The sequence below is a fragment of the Cheilinus undulatus genome, linkage group 21 (genome assembly GCF_018320785.1).
Source record: "Cheilinus undulatus linkage group 21, ASM1832078v1, whole genome shotgun sequence".
In the NCBI taxonomy this organism is placed as follows: domain Eukaryota; kingdom Metazoa; phylum Chordata; class Actinopteri; order Labriformes; family Labridae; genus Cheilinus; species Cheilinus undulatus.
Window position 1 is genome coordinate 9,106,940 of NC_054885.1, and position 17,154 is coordinate 9,124,093.

General features: G+C 39.4%; 1 protein-coding gene across 1 annotated transcript in view; it reads right to left on the bottom strand.

Annotated features, from left to right (window-relative positions):
* rapgefl1 (Rap guanine nucleotide exchange factor (GEF)-like 1) overlaps positions 1-3,391 on the bottom strand; it is a 68,769-nt gene extending 65,378 nt beyond the window's left edge. The window contains exon 1 of the mRNA XM_041817490.1: positions 3,189-3,391. Coding sequence (XP_041673424.1) covers positions 3,189-3,391 — 203 coding nt within the window. The remainder of the gene's footprint in view (positions 1-3,188) is intronic.
* Positions 3,392-17,154: the final 13,763 nt, after the last annotated feature.

The following is a 17,154-nucleotide window of genomic DNA, read 5'->3' on the forward strand; positions in this document are numbered from 1 at the left end:
GGCAAATTGTTTCATTCTGCAATGAAAATAAGTAGCGAGGAGGAGCCTGTGGCTCTGTCACTCCTTCAAAATCACTCTGGATCCATCCATCCTGACAGAGCGCTTCATATGGCATCAGCTGTGCCAAGTTGTAGAGATGGAGAGCAACTTTTAAGACACACTCACACTAGGCAGTCTGTACAGTGCTTTTATCCAGTGTCTGTTATGTGACTGAGCAAACAAACTTATCCCTTTATCTAGAATATTTCCATGGTTGATATCCACATGATCAACGGGGCAAAAGCGAATATTCAGTACGAGAGAGAGAGAGAGAGAGAGAGAGAGAGGGAGGGAGGCGAACGAGCAGGAAACAGCAGAAGCCAATCTGAATCATCAATCATCACACTGCTTCCTCAGATTAAAAGTTTTACCGTGGTAAACTTTGAGCTTCATGTCACAAATATTGCAGCATAAAATACATCGTATTTTGAAAAGTGGAGCACTACCCTCGACCGCTTCCTATCAGCCATGCTTGTTTTGTTGATTCATGTGCGTGCAATGCTGCATTCGTGTCTAGTATGGAAAACTGACTACTCTTCCACTCTCTCTTGCAGTCACAAGGACGTGTTAAGGTACCAAAACACAGTACGGTTTGATTTTACGTGAATCAGTACTCAGGAGTACCAACGTAATTCAGTCGTACCTATTAAAGTACCGAGTTCGGTACCCATCCCTATAGATGTAACACGTGTCCTAACTGCATGCGATCGTTGTCCACACCGCATCTTTAAAAATTCTCTACCCTGTGAATTTCAGGTTTTCTTTGGAAAAAACAAGACATCTAGCACTTTCATTTTCAATGCAGAGAAATGGGAGTGTGCTGCTTTGTATGAAAGAGCCTTTCACAGCAGTGAATCCCAGAAGTCAGAGCGCAATTGCAGAGCTGACGGCCTGGACACAGTCCATGTCTGTCATCAGGCAACTCCAAATAGCAAAGTTTCAGGTAGAAATGTTTGTTTCTGGTAAGACAATGAAGAAACTAAGTAATATTGTTTGAGAAGAAGGAGGCAGTGGCGACAGGCGTGGTTTTACCACAAGCCTGTAAATATGGTGGCCAGTACAGAGACTAGCATGGATGCAGCAACTGCACATTTAATCTTTAAGAGAAGACAAAAGAACAGAAAGCTTTCTGCTGGAAAAGACTTTTGCACCTTTTAACTTGGTAACTGCTGATACAGATATGCTCATTATTATATTGTGCATCCTAATAATTAAGTTTGCATATTTTCAATTAATGTAACACAGAGTAAAGTCTTGACCTGGTCATTTTCTTTCAAGTATTTTATTATGACATTTATTCCAAACTAGGGGGCACAAAGAAAGACTACATGTGAGCAGACTGTGTTCCCTTGTATGTGAAATGTGCTTTTTAAATAAAGTTTGACTTGATTTGACAATATCAAAGTCTACATGGACCACATCCTAAGTTTACATGTAAGCCTTCAATTGAGTTACCTCAAACTAGGGCTGTCAAAGGATTCAAATTTGTCATCATGATTTTACTCAGAATCTCTATGATTAATTGCGTCTTTTATGCCACATTTTAAAACACTTTTGCATAGAAACTCTTTTTGAATCATCTGAGATTTTTCTACTGTCTTAACCTCCTGAAATCTGTTCTTTTTTCTGATGCCTTTTGAGTTTATGCCACTTATTCGGGATCAGTAGGCCGTGATTAGTTTAAATGCTCAGCCTTGTCTTTGAACAGGAATTAGTTCTGACCAAAAATTATGTCCACAAACCTCCTGAAGGTTCTGTCTCTGCAGAAAGCACAGCCTTGGGTTGGTTGTAGAGCTGATGCTTTGGCTGTGACTCAGCCACTTGGTCGGTTATTGGGATCTTCAGTCAGTCTTTTTTTCTTATTTTTTCTTAAAATTCTTGAACATATGTTTGAAGTGCCCCATAAAAAGTAGCCCAATAAATTCTTCAAATATTCCTAAAATGTTTCAGTAAAACTTTACCATAAAGCCAAAACATTCCATTAAAATTGTCCCCCAATATTTCATATAAATTCACAACTTTTTAAAAGTAAATTTCTCTAAAGTACAAAGCAAATTCCCTCTGCGATTTCTTAGCAAATTCCCCCAAACATTTAAAATACATCCCACCCATAAAAATCATGGAAATGATAGAAAACTACCCTGAACAACTAAATAACCTCTAAAATTTCCATTACATTTCTGAGAATTTCAGAGGACACCCCCCCAATCAAATTTCCAAAGAAATTGACAAGCAAATTTCTGTTAAAATACCTAAAAAAAACCTCAAAAGTTTTCTGTAAAAATTCCTGAAAATTGCCTGAAAAAATTCTTGCCAAACATCCAAACTAATTTCCCAAATTCCCATGTAAATGCCATACAAAATGTAAGCATTTCCCCCAAAAGATCCAATAAAATTATTCAAAATTTACAAATACATCCCCCAAATTTCAATGAAAACACTTGCATATTTAAAAAAAAAATCCCCCAAATTTTAATGGAAATTCCTGAATATTCTTAGCAAATCCATCCAACATTTCGAGCAAATGACTTAAACTTCAAGAGCACTTTTGATGATAATCTACAAAGTTCTAATAGCAGAAATTGTCACTACATTGTAGGAAAGCCAAAATGCAATATCCTCATGTGTACACGCAGGGACTTGGTAGGTTAAACTAATGTTAACTGATTCTGTTTGGATACAGAGCATCGGCATAGGTTGATCAAAGATTTTAACATGAACTTTACCATGAAAAAAGGAATTTGTGATGGCTTGTAAAGGAAATATCAGGACAGTAAAAAGGCAGCCTAAATATTTATGACTTTTGACTAGTCTACAGAGCCGTCTGTGACATTTTTTAAGCAAAAAGATTCATTAACAATGGATTTATTCCACGTAAGTTCACTGATGTGGCTTAAAAGGACAATAGAACATGTAAATAATTGTGATTTTTAAGCTCTGATCGTGTATCCTAGTTAATGGCGATTAATGCAGTTAATCTTGACAGGCTCACCTCATACACAAAGTGGTGGCCAAAAAGGGGCCCCTGTAGCCCCTGGGCCACCTAAAATGTTACTCCGGCCCTGCTGAGCTCTATTCTAGTTTGTGTTGTAACTTTGACCCTCCTACTGGGTCCATGGTCTCCCCTGCTCCCCTCATGCTGTCCTCACCTGAACACCTCCCGAGCCTGGCCGCTCTCCGGTGACGTCTCCCTGAAGAACGGTACAACCCGGGACAAGCTGGCCCTCCTGCGAGACGCCCCAGTCCCCCCACTAGCCTTGTCTGTCACCCCACCAACAAAGCCCCCAGCCCGGGTCAGAGCTGTGGTCTGCTTCTTCAGGAACTTCTCCAGCGGTTTCATCCCCGCCGGCATGGTGGGATGCTGGGTTAAGGGGGGGAGCAGAGATGCACGGGTGGGTGTGTGGAGGGGGTCTGGGAGGGCGGGTTAAATTAAAGGATGGTGATGCAGAGACTCAGAGGTGGAGGGGGGGGGTTGGCTCCTACATCATAGGGGCCCCAGCAGGTCGAAGTGGGCAGGTGCGAGCAGGTGTGAGTGGACCCTGCGACGAGCTGCACGATGAACGGAGCGATGTTAACCCATCTGAGGAGGTGCTGGTGGAGGAGTGATGGAGGTGGGCGGTAAAGACCCTCTGTATCCTCCCTCTCTCAATGCAAGACCGAATAATCCTCCCAGAATCCCGCTCCTTGTGTCCGCAGCTCTTGGCCTCTCCTCCCGGGCTGCTCCCTATCCTCCTTCCCGCTCTGCACCGCGTAAACACCGAGCTCCGGCAGCGTCGGCGGAAAACCCGAGAATAAGCCCCCCAGACGGCGGTCTTTCTGCCCGTCCAGTGCCTCTGCAGATCTCCGCTGTCTGCTCGGTGTGGAGGACCGGGACACCGAGTACGTGTGGCGTCAGCAGCGGCGGATTCCTCCGCGATATCTCCGGATGAACGGTCGACGTTACCGGATTATTTCTCCTCCTCGCACACCTGGAGGAGGAGAACCCGCCCGGCTCGGTGCGTTTGGGTGCTGTAGGTTTTCTGAGCAGCAGCAGCACGCGCGCTGTTTTTTTTCTTTTTTTCAGGTCAGATACCGCAGAGTCCGCGCGCCTCTCGGTCCTCCCGCACCGACACACCGCTGAGCTCTCTCTACCTCTCTCTCTCTCTCCCTTTTCTGCTAAATTAGTGGAATGAGAAGTGACTCGTAACATTCACACTCCTCCTCCTCCCCTCTCCCTCCCTCCTCATCTGCTCCCGCTCTCATCTGCTGCAGTTGCGCGCTCCCGCCACACGTACAGGCCGGGCACGCGCATGCACATTAACTTCCAGTGCTGTAAAATTGATGGAAAAGGAAAAATCCCTGACGACAAGCAGCATAAAAATTCACCAGAGCATTTACTGGGACAAATCACAGAAGTCTCATCAATCAGAGTATTAATCCATCAGACCAGCGGAGGAAAAAGTAGATCCTTTAACACAATGTTGCAGTACTACTAACACGACCTTTAGCTAGTTCAGCAATTAAAATTTACTCTAAAACAATCAGTACGGAGGCCCAAAAAGGTCATGCGTTTATACAACTTATTTTACTTACATTTTCCTTTAAAACATGCCATTTCTACTTGTTTTATTGACTTTTAAGTCACTTTATATTGAAATTGACAAGCTTTTTTCCCTGTGATTGTACGGTAGTCTTTCAAGATATTAGAAAAACTTACTGTGCACTCATAAAAATATAGAGAACTGTCAAATATAGCCTATGGATGCATGTCCTCTTACCGCTTTATAGACTTTGTGTTTGTTTTTAATTCTCACAGAAGAACACAAATCCACAATTTTTTTTTTCATTTCAACCAGAATTGAGTTTTTTTTCACAGGAGGGCAGAGTAAGATTAAATGCATGATGATATATCTTCTCAGGTATGGAAGCCCTAGGCAAAAATACGTCCACTCGTTGACTTTTCTAGATTTTCCTTAATAACAACCACATTTTTTTCAAGAGCTCTTTACTAATTTATCATGTTATTGTTACCAGCACTTGTTTACCAGATGTTGAATAATTTCTCAAGATTAAAAAAAAAAAAAAGAATCATCATATTTTAATCATGGGAAACAGAGAAATCCGAAAAAAACAAACAAAAAAATAATGATTTCAAATTGGGAAGGAATGGAGCGAGATCCTTTTTGTATTTTATTATTATTATTATTATATAAGAGCAAAATAAAATGTGGTCCATGTCCCCTCAGATATAGAAGCCCTATAGAAGCCCTAGGCATGAATTTATAGATTTTTTTTTTTTTCTGGGGTGTTCTCTGAGTCTCTTATGATGGGAAAACTAGAATTTTTACACCAAGAAAAACTAACCTCTAGATGTAGAGAAAACAAAAGGCATGGATGTGTGTCCTTATAGGGCTTCCGTACAATCAATTTATCTATTGAGGCTTTTTATGACTATGTACTTACTTATGGAAGCCCTAAGAGTTCATACATGCACAATTTTTATTTTACATTTTATCAAAATGAGCTCGATTTCACAGGACAACCAAATATAATTAAATGTATGGCTCAGGTATGGAAGCCCTCAGTGGTCAAACAGCTGAAAGTTTATTTTCAAGTGCTGCAAAATTTGGTAAAAATGTTTTCTCAATTAAAAAAATACAAATATTAATAAGAAGCATGCGAAAATACAAACCCTGACATTTCTGCACTGCTGCTTTTAAAATTATTTATTTTTATTTATTTTTTCTTTCCTTTATTGAATTAAAAAAGATGCTTCTACAAAGTGCAATAGTGGCCCTATAGTAAACATAAAAGCCTCTATGGAGGTGTTTTTATAAATCTTTTAAGTATTACTTAACACAAAAAATAATAACAGCCTTTCATGCAATAATACAACCGTACAGATATCATGATTGCCATTACATCAGATTTTTTGTTCAGCTGTTTTTGATAAGACTCAGGTTCAGGCCAGAGATATTTCACCATGATTCAGTGTAATCTGATACATCAGAGTTTATGTAATTGTGTCAACATCTGCATGTAAACATTCGCTGACCATTGATCCCCAATAAAATCACATGAACCTTTATTGATCTGAGTGAGGAGTCACTATGGTGCGGTAATATGAGTGTGTCATGGGTTCATAACCACAACAATCAGCTGGACAGCTAACTGTAACTCGACACACTCAGACATCCCTCCTCCTCCTCCTCCTCCTCCTCCCATAGGAGCGGTTTGCAACATGTTTCTGTAAACGGACACCTCCTTCATCACCGTCTCCATCGACTGAAAATAGGGAGGGGGCGGTTTCAAGTCTTCAATTCAGAATTTCATAGCAGCACATTGTGTTCTATCAAGTTTTTTATTCATTCAAAAACTTTAACCCTTACATAAAAACATGTTTTAAAAAGCCATAGGTTTAGAAGACAAAAATACAAACATTTTTTGTAACCACTGAGGTTTCATATCTGTGTGTAACAGAGCAGGACACTTGTCTGTTCATCCATTAAACATCAGTTATCACCATTAAATCTTTTGCTGTGTGTAGCACAGGTGTAGGTACTCAACATTTAACTAAACTTCACTTTTCGTGGATAAATTTCACATATTGAGGGGCAAAGTACATTTTGCCTTGCACAGCACAATGCTGTGTGAGGTGAGAAGGCATCACCACTTCAAAACATACTTCCTCCCTTAACATAAGAAATTCATCCATGAAAAAGACATGCTGGTTTGCTGTACCTGCACCTAATGGAACATACGCCTCGAAACAAAAAACACAGTAGGCCACAGAGTTAGGCGGAGCACGGAGCTCCGTCAGCTTGCTGGATAGGCAGGTTCAAATGGGCTACCTAAGTAATGAATCTACGTTACCTACGTAGCTAAGTTAGCTTTTGCTATGTTTGCTAAATCTCACATTGCTAAACCGAACTTAGAAACAGATAGCATAGCTTCCCAAATAACATAGCTAACATAGCTATCTCACAAAATAGCTTGGCAAGCTACGTAGATATGGTTTCTAAGTAGCTACATAAGCTTAAGCTATGTTTGCTAAAGCTCACATTGCTAAAGTTAACTTAGCATGCATTGGCTTATGTAATTACGTTAATTACATAGCTAGCATAGCTATGTTTACTAATAAGGCTATAGATAAAGTAGCTATGTAACTAATGTAGCTTATGCAGCTAAAACTAAACCCATAATGCAGCTATGTGGGCTACAAAGATACAATATCCATGTAACTAAGCTAGATTTAGCTATGTTTGCTAAATCTCACATTGCTAAACCGAACTTAGAAACAGAAAATGTAGCTATGTAACTGACAAAGCTAAAAAAGCTAAGGCTTAGCTCACAAAACAGCTCGGCAAGCTACATAGATATGTTATCTATGTAGCTACATAATTTTAAGCCCAGTTGCTAAAGCTCCCATTGCTAAAGTTAACCTAACTGCATTGGCTTATCTAGTATGGTTAATTATGTAGCTAGTGTAGCTATGCTAGCTTCAGTCAAAGGTAATAAGGCTATAAATAATGTAGCTATGTAACTAATGTAGCTTATGTAGCTAAAGCTAAACCCATAAAGCAGCTATGTAAGCTACAAAGATACATTATCCACATAGCTAAGCTAGCTTTAGCTATGTTTGCTTAGCTCCCAATGCTAAACCTAACTTAGAAACAGATAATGTAGCTACATAACTTACACAGCTAACTTAGTTAAAGCTTGCCTCATAAAGGCAAGCTATGTAGATTTGTTATCTATGTAGCTACATAAGCTTAAGCTTCATTTGCTGAAGCTCACATTGCTGGAGTTAACTTAGCTTCACTGGCTTATCTAGTAATGTTAATTTAATAGCTAGCATAACTATGTTAGCTTTAGCCTAAGCTAACGGCGCTATAGACCATGTAGCTACATAACTAATGTGACACCTAAAACTAATCTCACGAAAAAGCTATGTAAGCTACAAAGACACATTATCAATGCAGCTAAATTAGCTTTATCTATGTTTGCAAAAGCTCATGTTGCTAAACCTAACAAAGCTACATTGGCTTATGTAGTAATGTAATTACATAGCTAGCTTAGCTATTTAGCTTTAGCTAAAGCTAATAAAGCCAAAGCGAGCCACGGTTTGAATATCTACTCCTAAAATGGGTCTATAATCATTAAATCCCAGACTTAACCTTTGATATTTTTCTGTTTTATTTATGAAATGTTTCTTAGTCTGTAATGCCGGCCATGTAGTTATGTCGTGAATGTGACTGCCAGACTTTGTTTATGAATAAAGTTGGATTACTAAAAAATCTTAAACAGGATACCAGCAACTTATTGCATATCCTTTCTGAGATACGGCATCTCAGATGTTTTGTGGTTCAAGGGATAGATTAATTTATAAAAATGCAGGAAAAATTGAAATGAATAGGATGTTAAGTATTACTCTTTCCTCTGCAGGACGTGTATAAGGTGTTATGAGTAATAGAAATGATCAGTTTTGCTACAAAAATTAAACCTTAGGTCAACTGTTCCCCCCTCTGCTGCATTAATGTTCTTCTCAAGTGTAACAAAAATATGTCAGATCTATCATACCTCTGCTTTTCCAGCTTGATTAGACTGATTTGTTGTTTGTTTGTGTTTCACTGAGCAACAACACAACAAGACAACAGGACCCAGTGTGCGTTTGAGTTACATAATACTGTACGCCAGTGAGTACGGTTGGGTGGGTGGGTGGGTGGTGGGCACCCATGTCTGGATTCAAACAGTATGTTAATGTCCAGTGCATCACTGAACATGTGTGTAACTGTGTGACTGTGTGTATGACATCAGCATGCTGACAGAATGGGAGCTTGCTTCTGCACGCGCTCAGTGGCTCAAATGACAGACAGACGCATGACTCAGTTTAGGAGAAACGCACACACTACAGCAGTGATACACGTGTGTTTGAAATCTACATGAGCATTAATAAGTGATGTAGCCTAGTTTAGATAAATGAGGTCTCTCTGTGTTTGCATGTTTTTAATTTGCATATTGATTTAAATATGTAAAAAACATCCATGTGAAAAAATAATTGCCCTCTAAACCGTAATAACTGGTTGTGCCATCCTTGGCAGCAACTGCAAGCAAGCGTTTGCCATAACTGGCATTTGGTCTTTCACAATACTGTGGAGGAATGTTGGCCCATTCTTCTTTGCAGAATTGTTTAAATTCATCCACATTGGAGGATTTTCCAGCCTGTTTGAGGTCATGCCACGGCATCTCAATTAGATTTAAGTCTGGACTTTAACTAGACTACTCCAAAACCTTTATTTTGATTTTTTTTTTAAACGATGAGAGGTGGACTTGCTGGTGTGCTTCAGATAGTATCCTGCTGCATAACCCAAGAAAGCTTGAGCTTGAGGTCAGGAGCTGATGGCCGGAGATTCTGCTTGAGAATTCTCTGGTACAGAGCCGAACTCATGGTTCCATTAATTATGGAAAGTGGTCCAGGTCCTGGAGCAGCAAAGCAGCCCCTTTTGATGAAATACTGTGTTAGTTTTACGCCAGATTTAACAGGATGTACACCTTCAAAAAAGTTCAACTTTTGTCTCATCAGTTCACGGGATATTTTTCCAAAAGTCTTGGGGATCATCAGGATGTTTTTTGTCAAATCTGATACAAGCCTTTGTGTTTTTTTTTTTGTCAGCAGTGGTTTTGGCCTTGGAACTCTTACATGGATGCCATTTTTACCCAGTGTCTTTCTTATTGTTGAATCATGAACTCTGACCTTAACTGAGTCGAGTGAGGCCTGCAGGTCTTTAGATGTTCTTGTAGGTTCTTCGTGACCTCCCAGATGAGTCGTCCATGTGTTCTTGGAGTCATTTCGGTTTGCCGGACACTCCAGGGAAGGTTCACCCTTGTCTCAAGTTTTCCCCATTTGTGGATAATGGCTTTCAATGTGGTTTGCTGTAGTCCCAAAGCCTCAGAAACGCCGATGTAACTCTTTCCAGACTGATAGATGTCACTGACTTTTCCTTACAAAGCTAATGGCAACCTTTGCACCTTAATTCTGCAGTATAGAGCGTCATTATGGAGCAGGTCCAGGGAGAGGCGGTGCATCAGCCTACAGTATTTCAGAACCATCAGTGAGTGACTTGTAATATAATCCATCCATCCATTATCCATACCACTTATCCCAGTCAGGGTTTCAAGGGGCTAGAGTTGATCCAAAATGTTGTTGGGGAAGATGTTTAAGAGGTCTATGAAGGGTTATTGCCATTTCATGATCTAACTTCTGGACCAATCAGATGCAGCATGCATTTTCTTTTTCTCCTTTTTTCCCCATGATAACATGCACATTCAGGTTATTTCTAGAGATAACAACACTGGCTTGACTGTGAAAAGTTCATTTCTTGAGGGAACAATGTGATATAATTTGCTATCATGGGAATACCAGTGTTATGAATCTCAAGATAATGAGTTAGGTCAGTCAGAACCACGAGAAAACAACTGAAATGTATTCCTTATCATGGGAAAATGAAGCACAATTAAATGCATGTATACGTGTATGTCCTCTGAGAGCAGGGATACTCAGCGTGTGGTTCTTTTGTGATTTGTTGTGGCTCTTTAATGTCTTAATTTTTAAATATTATTCCCCCAGAAAACCTTTAAAAAGGCAAACTTTTTTTTTGCCATTTTCAGCTACCTTTTGCCATTAAACACCCCCTTTTCCTGTTTTTATTTGCCATTTTGCAACTTCTTTTGCCACTTATCCTCCACTTTTTCCACTTTTATCTTATTTTTTGCCCCTTTTCAACTGTTTTATTTCACCACCATTTGCCTATTAAAGCTACCATTTGTCATTAAATACCCCTTTTTCCCAAATTTTTGCCCATTTTTGAAACTTCTTTTTGGAACGTTTTCCCCATTTCTGTCACTTTTATCCCATTTGTGTCTTTTTTTCTTTTTTTTACATTTTTGCCACTTTTCATCCAAATAAGATACCACTTATTTCCTTTTTTCCCCAAAGTTTTGCCTCTTCTTTGTGCAATTTTTTTTTCCCATTTTTGCCCTTTTTCACACATTTTTTTGCCACTATTAGCCCATTTAATCTAGCTTTTGCCATTATATACTACTTGTTATATTTTGCCCATTTTTGCCATTCTTGACTGCTTTTTGCGCATTTTAGTAACTTTTCACTCATTTTTTTGCCACGTTTTTGCCAATTTTTGACCTTTTTTGTCACCTGTGACTCATTTTTTATGTCACTTCTCACCCATTTTTGCTACCTTCTGTCCATTTTTCCACTTTTTGCCCCTTTAACCCTTTTTTTGCTGCTTTTTTGACCATTTTTGCCACCTTTAACTTATTTTTATTGCTACTTCAAGCCGTTTTTGCCACATTTCACCACTTGCATTGTGGCTCTTGCAAAAGTATTTTTCAACAATTTGGCTCTTTGGTTGAGTAACACTGCCTTAGAGCTTCCATAAACAAGCAGAGATCAGAGTTTTAAATGTAAATGTAGGTACATTTTTACTCTTTGTGCAGAGTCAGGCTGACTGTTTCTATTTGTTTCTAGAGTACGCAAAGCAAAGCACCTTCTTATACTAGTCCTATTTCTTACTTAAAATTAAAAAATCTTTCTTCCTGAGTGATCTGCAAATAAGTTTGGGATTCAAACAAATAGCATGAGTTTGGATGAAAAGATATAAAGGTACAAAGGTTTGAAAAAGGAAAGATGGGAGGGAGTAAATATATGAAAACATAAGAGGAGAAGAATGATACTGATTCAAAAAGAAAATAGAAAATAAAGGGGTGCTGAGGCAGGAAAAACCTAGAAAAAAAAACATAAAAATGAAAAAAAGGTAAAAGGAAAAGAGGAAAAAGGATGATACAAAAAAAGGAGGTCAAGCAGCGAAGGAAGAAAAGAAGATATGGAGAGGGGTCTGTGGCTGTTACATCATTGATAATAAGCCAATCAGACGAAAGGAGGCTTCATTTCACTTCATCTTTTGAGAGGAGAGCTGTTACATCATCGCCTAGACTCAGCTGTCAATCACGGTTTAACGCCACGGACCAATCAGCTCCAAGAAGGACGACAAAAGGAAAACTGACTTCTGACCTCTCTGTCTCTGCTTTCCATCCTTTATCCTGTTTCCTTTTCACTGTTCCTCCCCTCTTCTATCCATTTCCTCCATCCTTTCTTTCTCTTTAGCTTTTCCTTCTTCCCTTTCCTCCATGCTTCCTTCCTTGATCTACATGCTTTATCCCTCTTCTTCCTCCATTAGTTCTGTTTTTCTCTTCTTCATAATTTTCTGACGCCACTTCTTCCTTGAATTATTCCCTTTCATCCAGCCTTTCACTCACGCTCTGTAAATTCCCCCTTTTCTCTCATCTCTTCTTCCTTTTTCCTTACATTTTGTTTCATCCTTAAACTGTTCCCATGTTTCATTTGCTCCATCCTACTCCAGTTTTTACCTCTCATCACCTTACTTCCTTTTCTTGCATCCATCCACTCTGTGCTTTCTCCTTTTCCTTTCTGCTGTTCTTTCCCTTCTTCAGTCATCTGTAGATCCTTTCTTCCTTTTATCCGTGCCTTTTCCTGTTTTAAATCCTCTTAACTCCATCCCTTCTTCCCATTCCCTTTATTCACCATCCCTTTCCGTTGTTCCTTTTCTGTTTTCTCTATTATGTCTTTGCTTTCCTCTATCCTTCACTCTTATCCTTTATAGTTTTCCTTCATCCCTTCTCCTTTGAATTCCCTTTCACCCCAGCGTTCCAGAATTTCCCTCATGCCCAACAGATTCACTCTTCTTCCTTTAAACATGATTCCCATGATCCTTTTACTCCTTTTCTTGTTTCCCCTCCTCCCATTCTTACAATCTTCTATCCTCGCTGTTTCTCAAAGCCAAGGAGGATCTGGAATGGTTATTTTTGAAGGATGCCATCGACTGCTGTTGGAACACTGTTCCGATGTCAAGGATGCTCAAAACTCTTCAAAGGGCTGAGTCCTTCAAACACAGAATTTTCATGGATGCCCATACAGTGCCTGTAAAAGTATTCACTCCCTTGGATATTCTATCCTTTCATTGATTTTATCAGTCAATCATGGTCAAAAAAATTCATCAGTACATCAGTTCTTCAGTATTCCTGGCTACCATTGCACCACAAAGACAAAAGAACACTCAAAGCAACTCAAAAAAGGTTATTAAAAAGTGTAAGTCTGGGGATGGATACAAAAACATTTCCAAGGCACTGAACATCCCAAGAGTTAGGTTAAATCTATCATCAAGAAATGGAAGGAATATGGCACATGTAAATCTGCCTAGATCAGGCCGTCCTCAGAAACTGAGTGAGAGAGGCCACCAAGACACTGATGACTACTCTTAAAGGTTACAAGCTTCAGGCTGCTGAGATGGGAGAGACTCTGCATCGTACAACTGTTGCCAAGGTTGGCAAAGAGAAAACCACTGTTAAAGAAAACTGATTAAATTTTGACTAGAGTTCATCAAAAGTCATGTGGAAGACTCCAAGGTCAAGTGGATGAAAGTTCTTTGGTCTGACAAGTTCAAAATTATGCTTTTCTGTCCATCAAACAAGACGTCAAGCGCTGCACATCATCACAAACTCACCATCCCCACTGTGAAGCACGGTGGTGGCAGCATCATGCTGTGGGGATGCTTCTCAGCATCTGCCCCTGGAAGGTTTGTAAAGGGGAAGTTAAAATGAACGTTGCAAAATATTTAGAATTCCTGGAGGGCAATCTGATTCAGTCTGCAAGAGAACTACAGCTTAGGAGAAGAATTATTTTCCAACAAGGCAATGACATGGAGTATACAGCGAAAGCTACACAGAAATGGTTTAAAGACAACACGGTGAATGTTCTGGAGTGGCCGAGTCAAAACCCAGACCTCAATCCAACAGAGAATTTCTTTTAGTCCTTTCTCCATCCTGTCTTACTCTAAATGTCCTCTTAACTGTACTTTCCTCCATCCCCACTTTCCCAGTCCCTTTTTTAAACTTGTCCATCCCATTTTCCTTGAAATACATCCTTTTCCATTCATATCTTATTCTTCCTTCCTTGTCATACTCTTTCCTCGTTTCCCTTCCGTCCACCACTTGACTCCTTGTTTTGCTCCTTTTCTCCTCCATATCTCCTGCTCTTACCTCCGCTATTCATCTCCATCCTGTCTCTATAAATGCATTCCTCCTACATCCTACTTCTTTCCCAAATCCCCTCTATTGATTCATCCTCTATTGCCTACAGTTCCTTTTGTGCTTCCTCCTTGTCCTCTTTTCTTTCCTCTTCTACACTTACTTCTGCATGCCTTTTTTTTCCTTTCCCCTGTCCACTTTTCCTCTTCCTTCATCTTTTTTTACCCTCTCATCTCATACATCGCCTCCTTTTTTTCCACCATCCTTTATTCCTTTTTTCATACAATGCCCCGTTTCTTTTATAATATTCCTTTGATTATTGACTTAATTCGCATTTTCTTCCTGCCAAGAGAAAAAAAAAAACATTTAAAAGTTATTATTTTTGAGCATAAGTGAATTAAAGGATGTTATGTGTTTGGACGCAGCTTCAGGCCTATCAGACACCTGAAGGGTTAAAATAAAATGAGCGGTCTGCTCCTTTAACAGCTGAGCCGTCTCTTTGTGTTCAGCAGCTGCTGCTGAATATTCACCAAACACTATCTGTAAGCTGATTGGCTGTTGGAGCCTGTCAATCGCACTGTTTATATAAGAGCTGCCTCCCCCTCTACTCTATACATATTCATATTAACTGACAGAGCAGCTGCATGCATGTGTGAGTCTGGGATGGGGGTAAACAAACTCTCCTTTAATGATGTTTTCAAGGAGACAAAAAGAAAAGAAGAAAGAAAATTAACAATGAAAGGCAGAAAAAAGGAGGATGGAGGTAAACAGACTGAAAAAGGGAGTATAAAGAACAGAAAATAAATCGTTTAAAAAAATCAGGATTCTAGGTGGAGATCTGTTTACTTACTGTTAACCCAGGGTGGCTGGAATCAGGCATTTTTCAGGCAGCTCGGCTGTGACCTGCTGGTCCATGAGTATCTGGACACTTTTTCATCATGTTGCTTGTATTTACCACCACAGTGGTTCTGAAATAAAACAAATGAGATGTGACTGACGTGTAGACTTTCAGCTTTAGTTTAAGGAGTTTCACAAAATTATAGCACTTATCAGAGATGCAAGATATGGATTTTTGCCAATTTCTCATACAACTAAATTTCCAGACACATTTTTGTCGATTCTGAAAGACAGAATTCTTAAATGTGAACTTGTAAATATCATATCATCTGAAAAAATACACAATATTAGACAAAGATAACCAGAGTAAATATAACATGCAGTTTTAATAATGCTTTTATTTTTTTAAGGGGAAAAAAGCCGTCCAAACCTACCTGGCCCTGTGTGGAAAAAGTCATTCAACCTTAACCGAGTAACAGGTTGAACCACCCTTGGCGGGAACAACTGCAGTCAAGCGTTTGAGCTACCTGGTAATGAGTCTTACACATCTCCTTGGAGGAATTTTGGCCCACTCGCCCTTGCAGAATTGTTTTATTTCAGCTACACTGGAGGGTTTTTCAGCAGGAACTGCCCGTTTGTCATGGCATCTCAATAAGATTTTTAAAAGGAACCCTGCATGATCAGACTAGTTCATCTTGTTGGATAGGTTTTTGTATCCCTTGTATGTATATTGAACTAAAAACTTACTAGATGTCTGCATTTTGAGGACATTTGAGTTTATAAATTCAGTAGGAGGCTGCCATGTTTTGGTCTGCTTGTGTTCTGACGTCACAGTTCTGCAGCGCTCCTCACCGTTCCTATACAGCACAGGTATCAAAACTCTAGGCCCGGGGGCCAAATCTGGCCCTTGGAACAGTTAAATCTGGCCCTCCAGATTATATCTTATTTCTGTTATAACTGGCCCTTCATTATGACTGCAGATTTCCTCAAGTATAAAAATGTAAACTTATCCCTGATGATTAAAGATATCCTTGTAAGTCACAAAATCTGAAAAAATAAGGAGAAAAAATATTCAGATAAGAAGCCAGGAATGTGGGAAAATAAATTAATTTGTGTTTTAATTTCACATTTTCAATTTAGCATCTCACAATTAGGACTCAAACTTAGAATTTTGACTTTTTTTTAACTTGCCTTGCCTAGATGCCAGAATTCATGTTCCATCAATTAGTGCAAGTCGTCCAAGTCTTGAAGCAGCAAAGCAGCCCCAGACCTTCACACTACCACCACGTTTGACTGTTGCCATGGCGTTCTTTTTATGAAATGCTATTAGTTTTACTCAAGATGTGGAGGGACTCACACCTTCCAAAAAGTTCAACTTTAGTCTCGTCAGTCCACAGAACATTTTCCCAAAGGTCTTGGGGATCAAAAAGACGTTTTTTTGCTAAATGTGAGACAAGCCTTTTTGTTCTTTTTGGTCCCCATGGTTGCCCAGTCTCCTTCTTACTGTTGAATCATGAACTCTGACCTTAACAATGTCAAATGAGGCCTGCAGGTCATGACCTCTTGGACGAGTCGTTGATGAACTCTTGGAGACATTTTGGCAGGCTAGGCACTCCTTGTTAAGGTTCTCAAGTGTTCCAAATTCTCTCCATTTGTGGGTAGTGGTGCCTACTGTGATTCGCTGGAGTCTCAAAGCTTTAGTAACGGTTTTGTAACCCTTTCCAGACTGATAGATGTCCATGTCTTTGTTTCTCATCTGTTCTTGACTTTCTTCATCATTTAACAATCATTATCTAAAAGTAAATTTTGTGTTTACTCAGGTTATGCCTATTTTTAGGAAAATGATGACTTGAAAATCTCAAATAGATTGGCATGAAGCAATGCTACACCTGCTGGACCACATAGAAATTTAGAATTCCCCAAAGTGACTTTCGCAGAGTAGCTATCTTTCAAACGACTCTTACTGCCAATATGTAAAGACAATGAACAGGCCATTAATATGAAAAATGTTCATATCTACTGGTACTGATTATTGACTCTTTGTAGCTGCTATTTGCCAATACCAGTAATACATATATACCATTATTATTCCAATAATATAAATCCCAAGCATTTACTATTTAGGAATTTGTACCTCCATTATCAGGAGCTTAGTAGTATTTGAGCAAACTAACATCA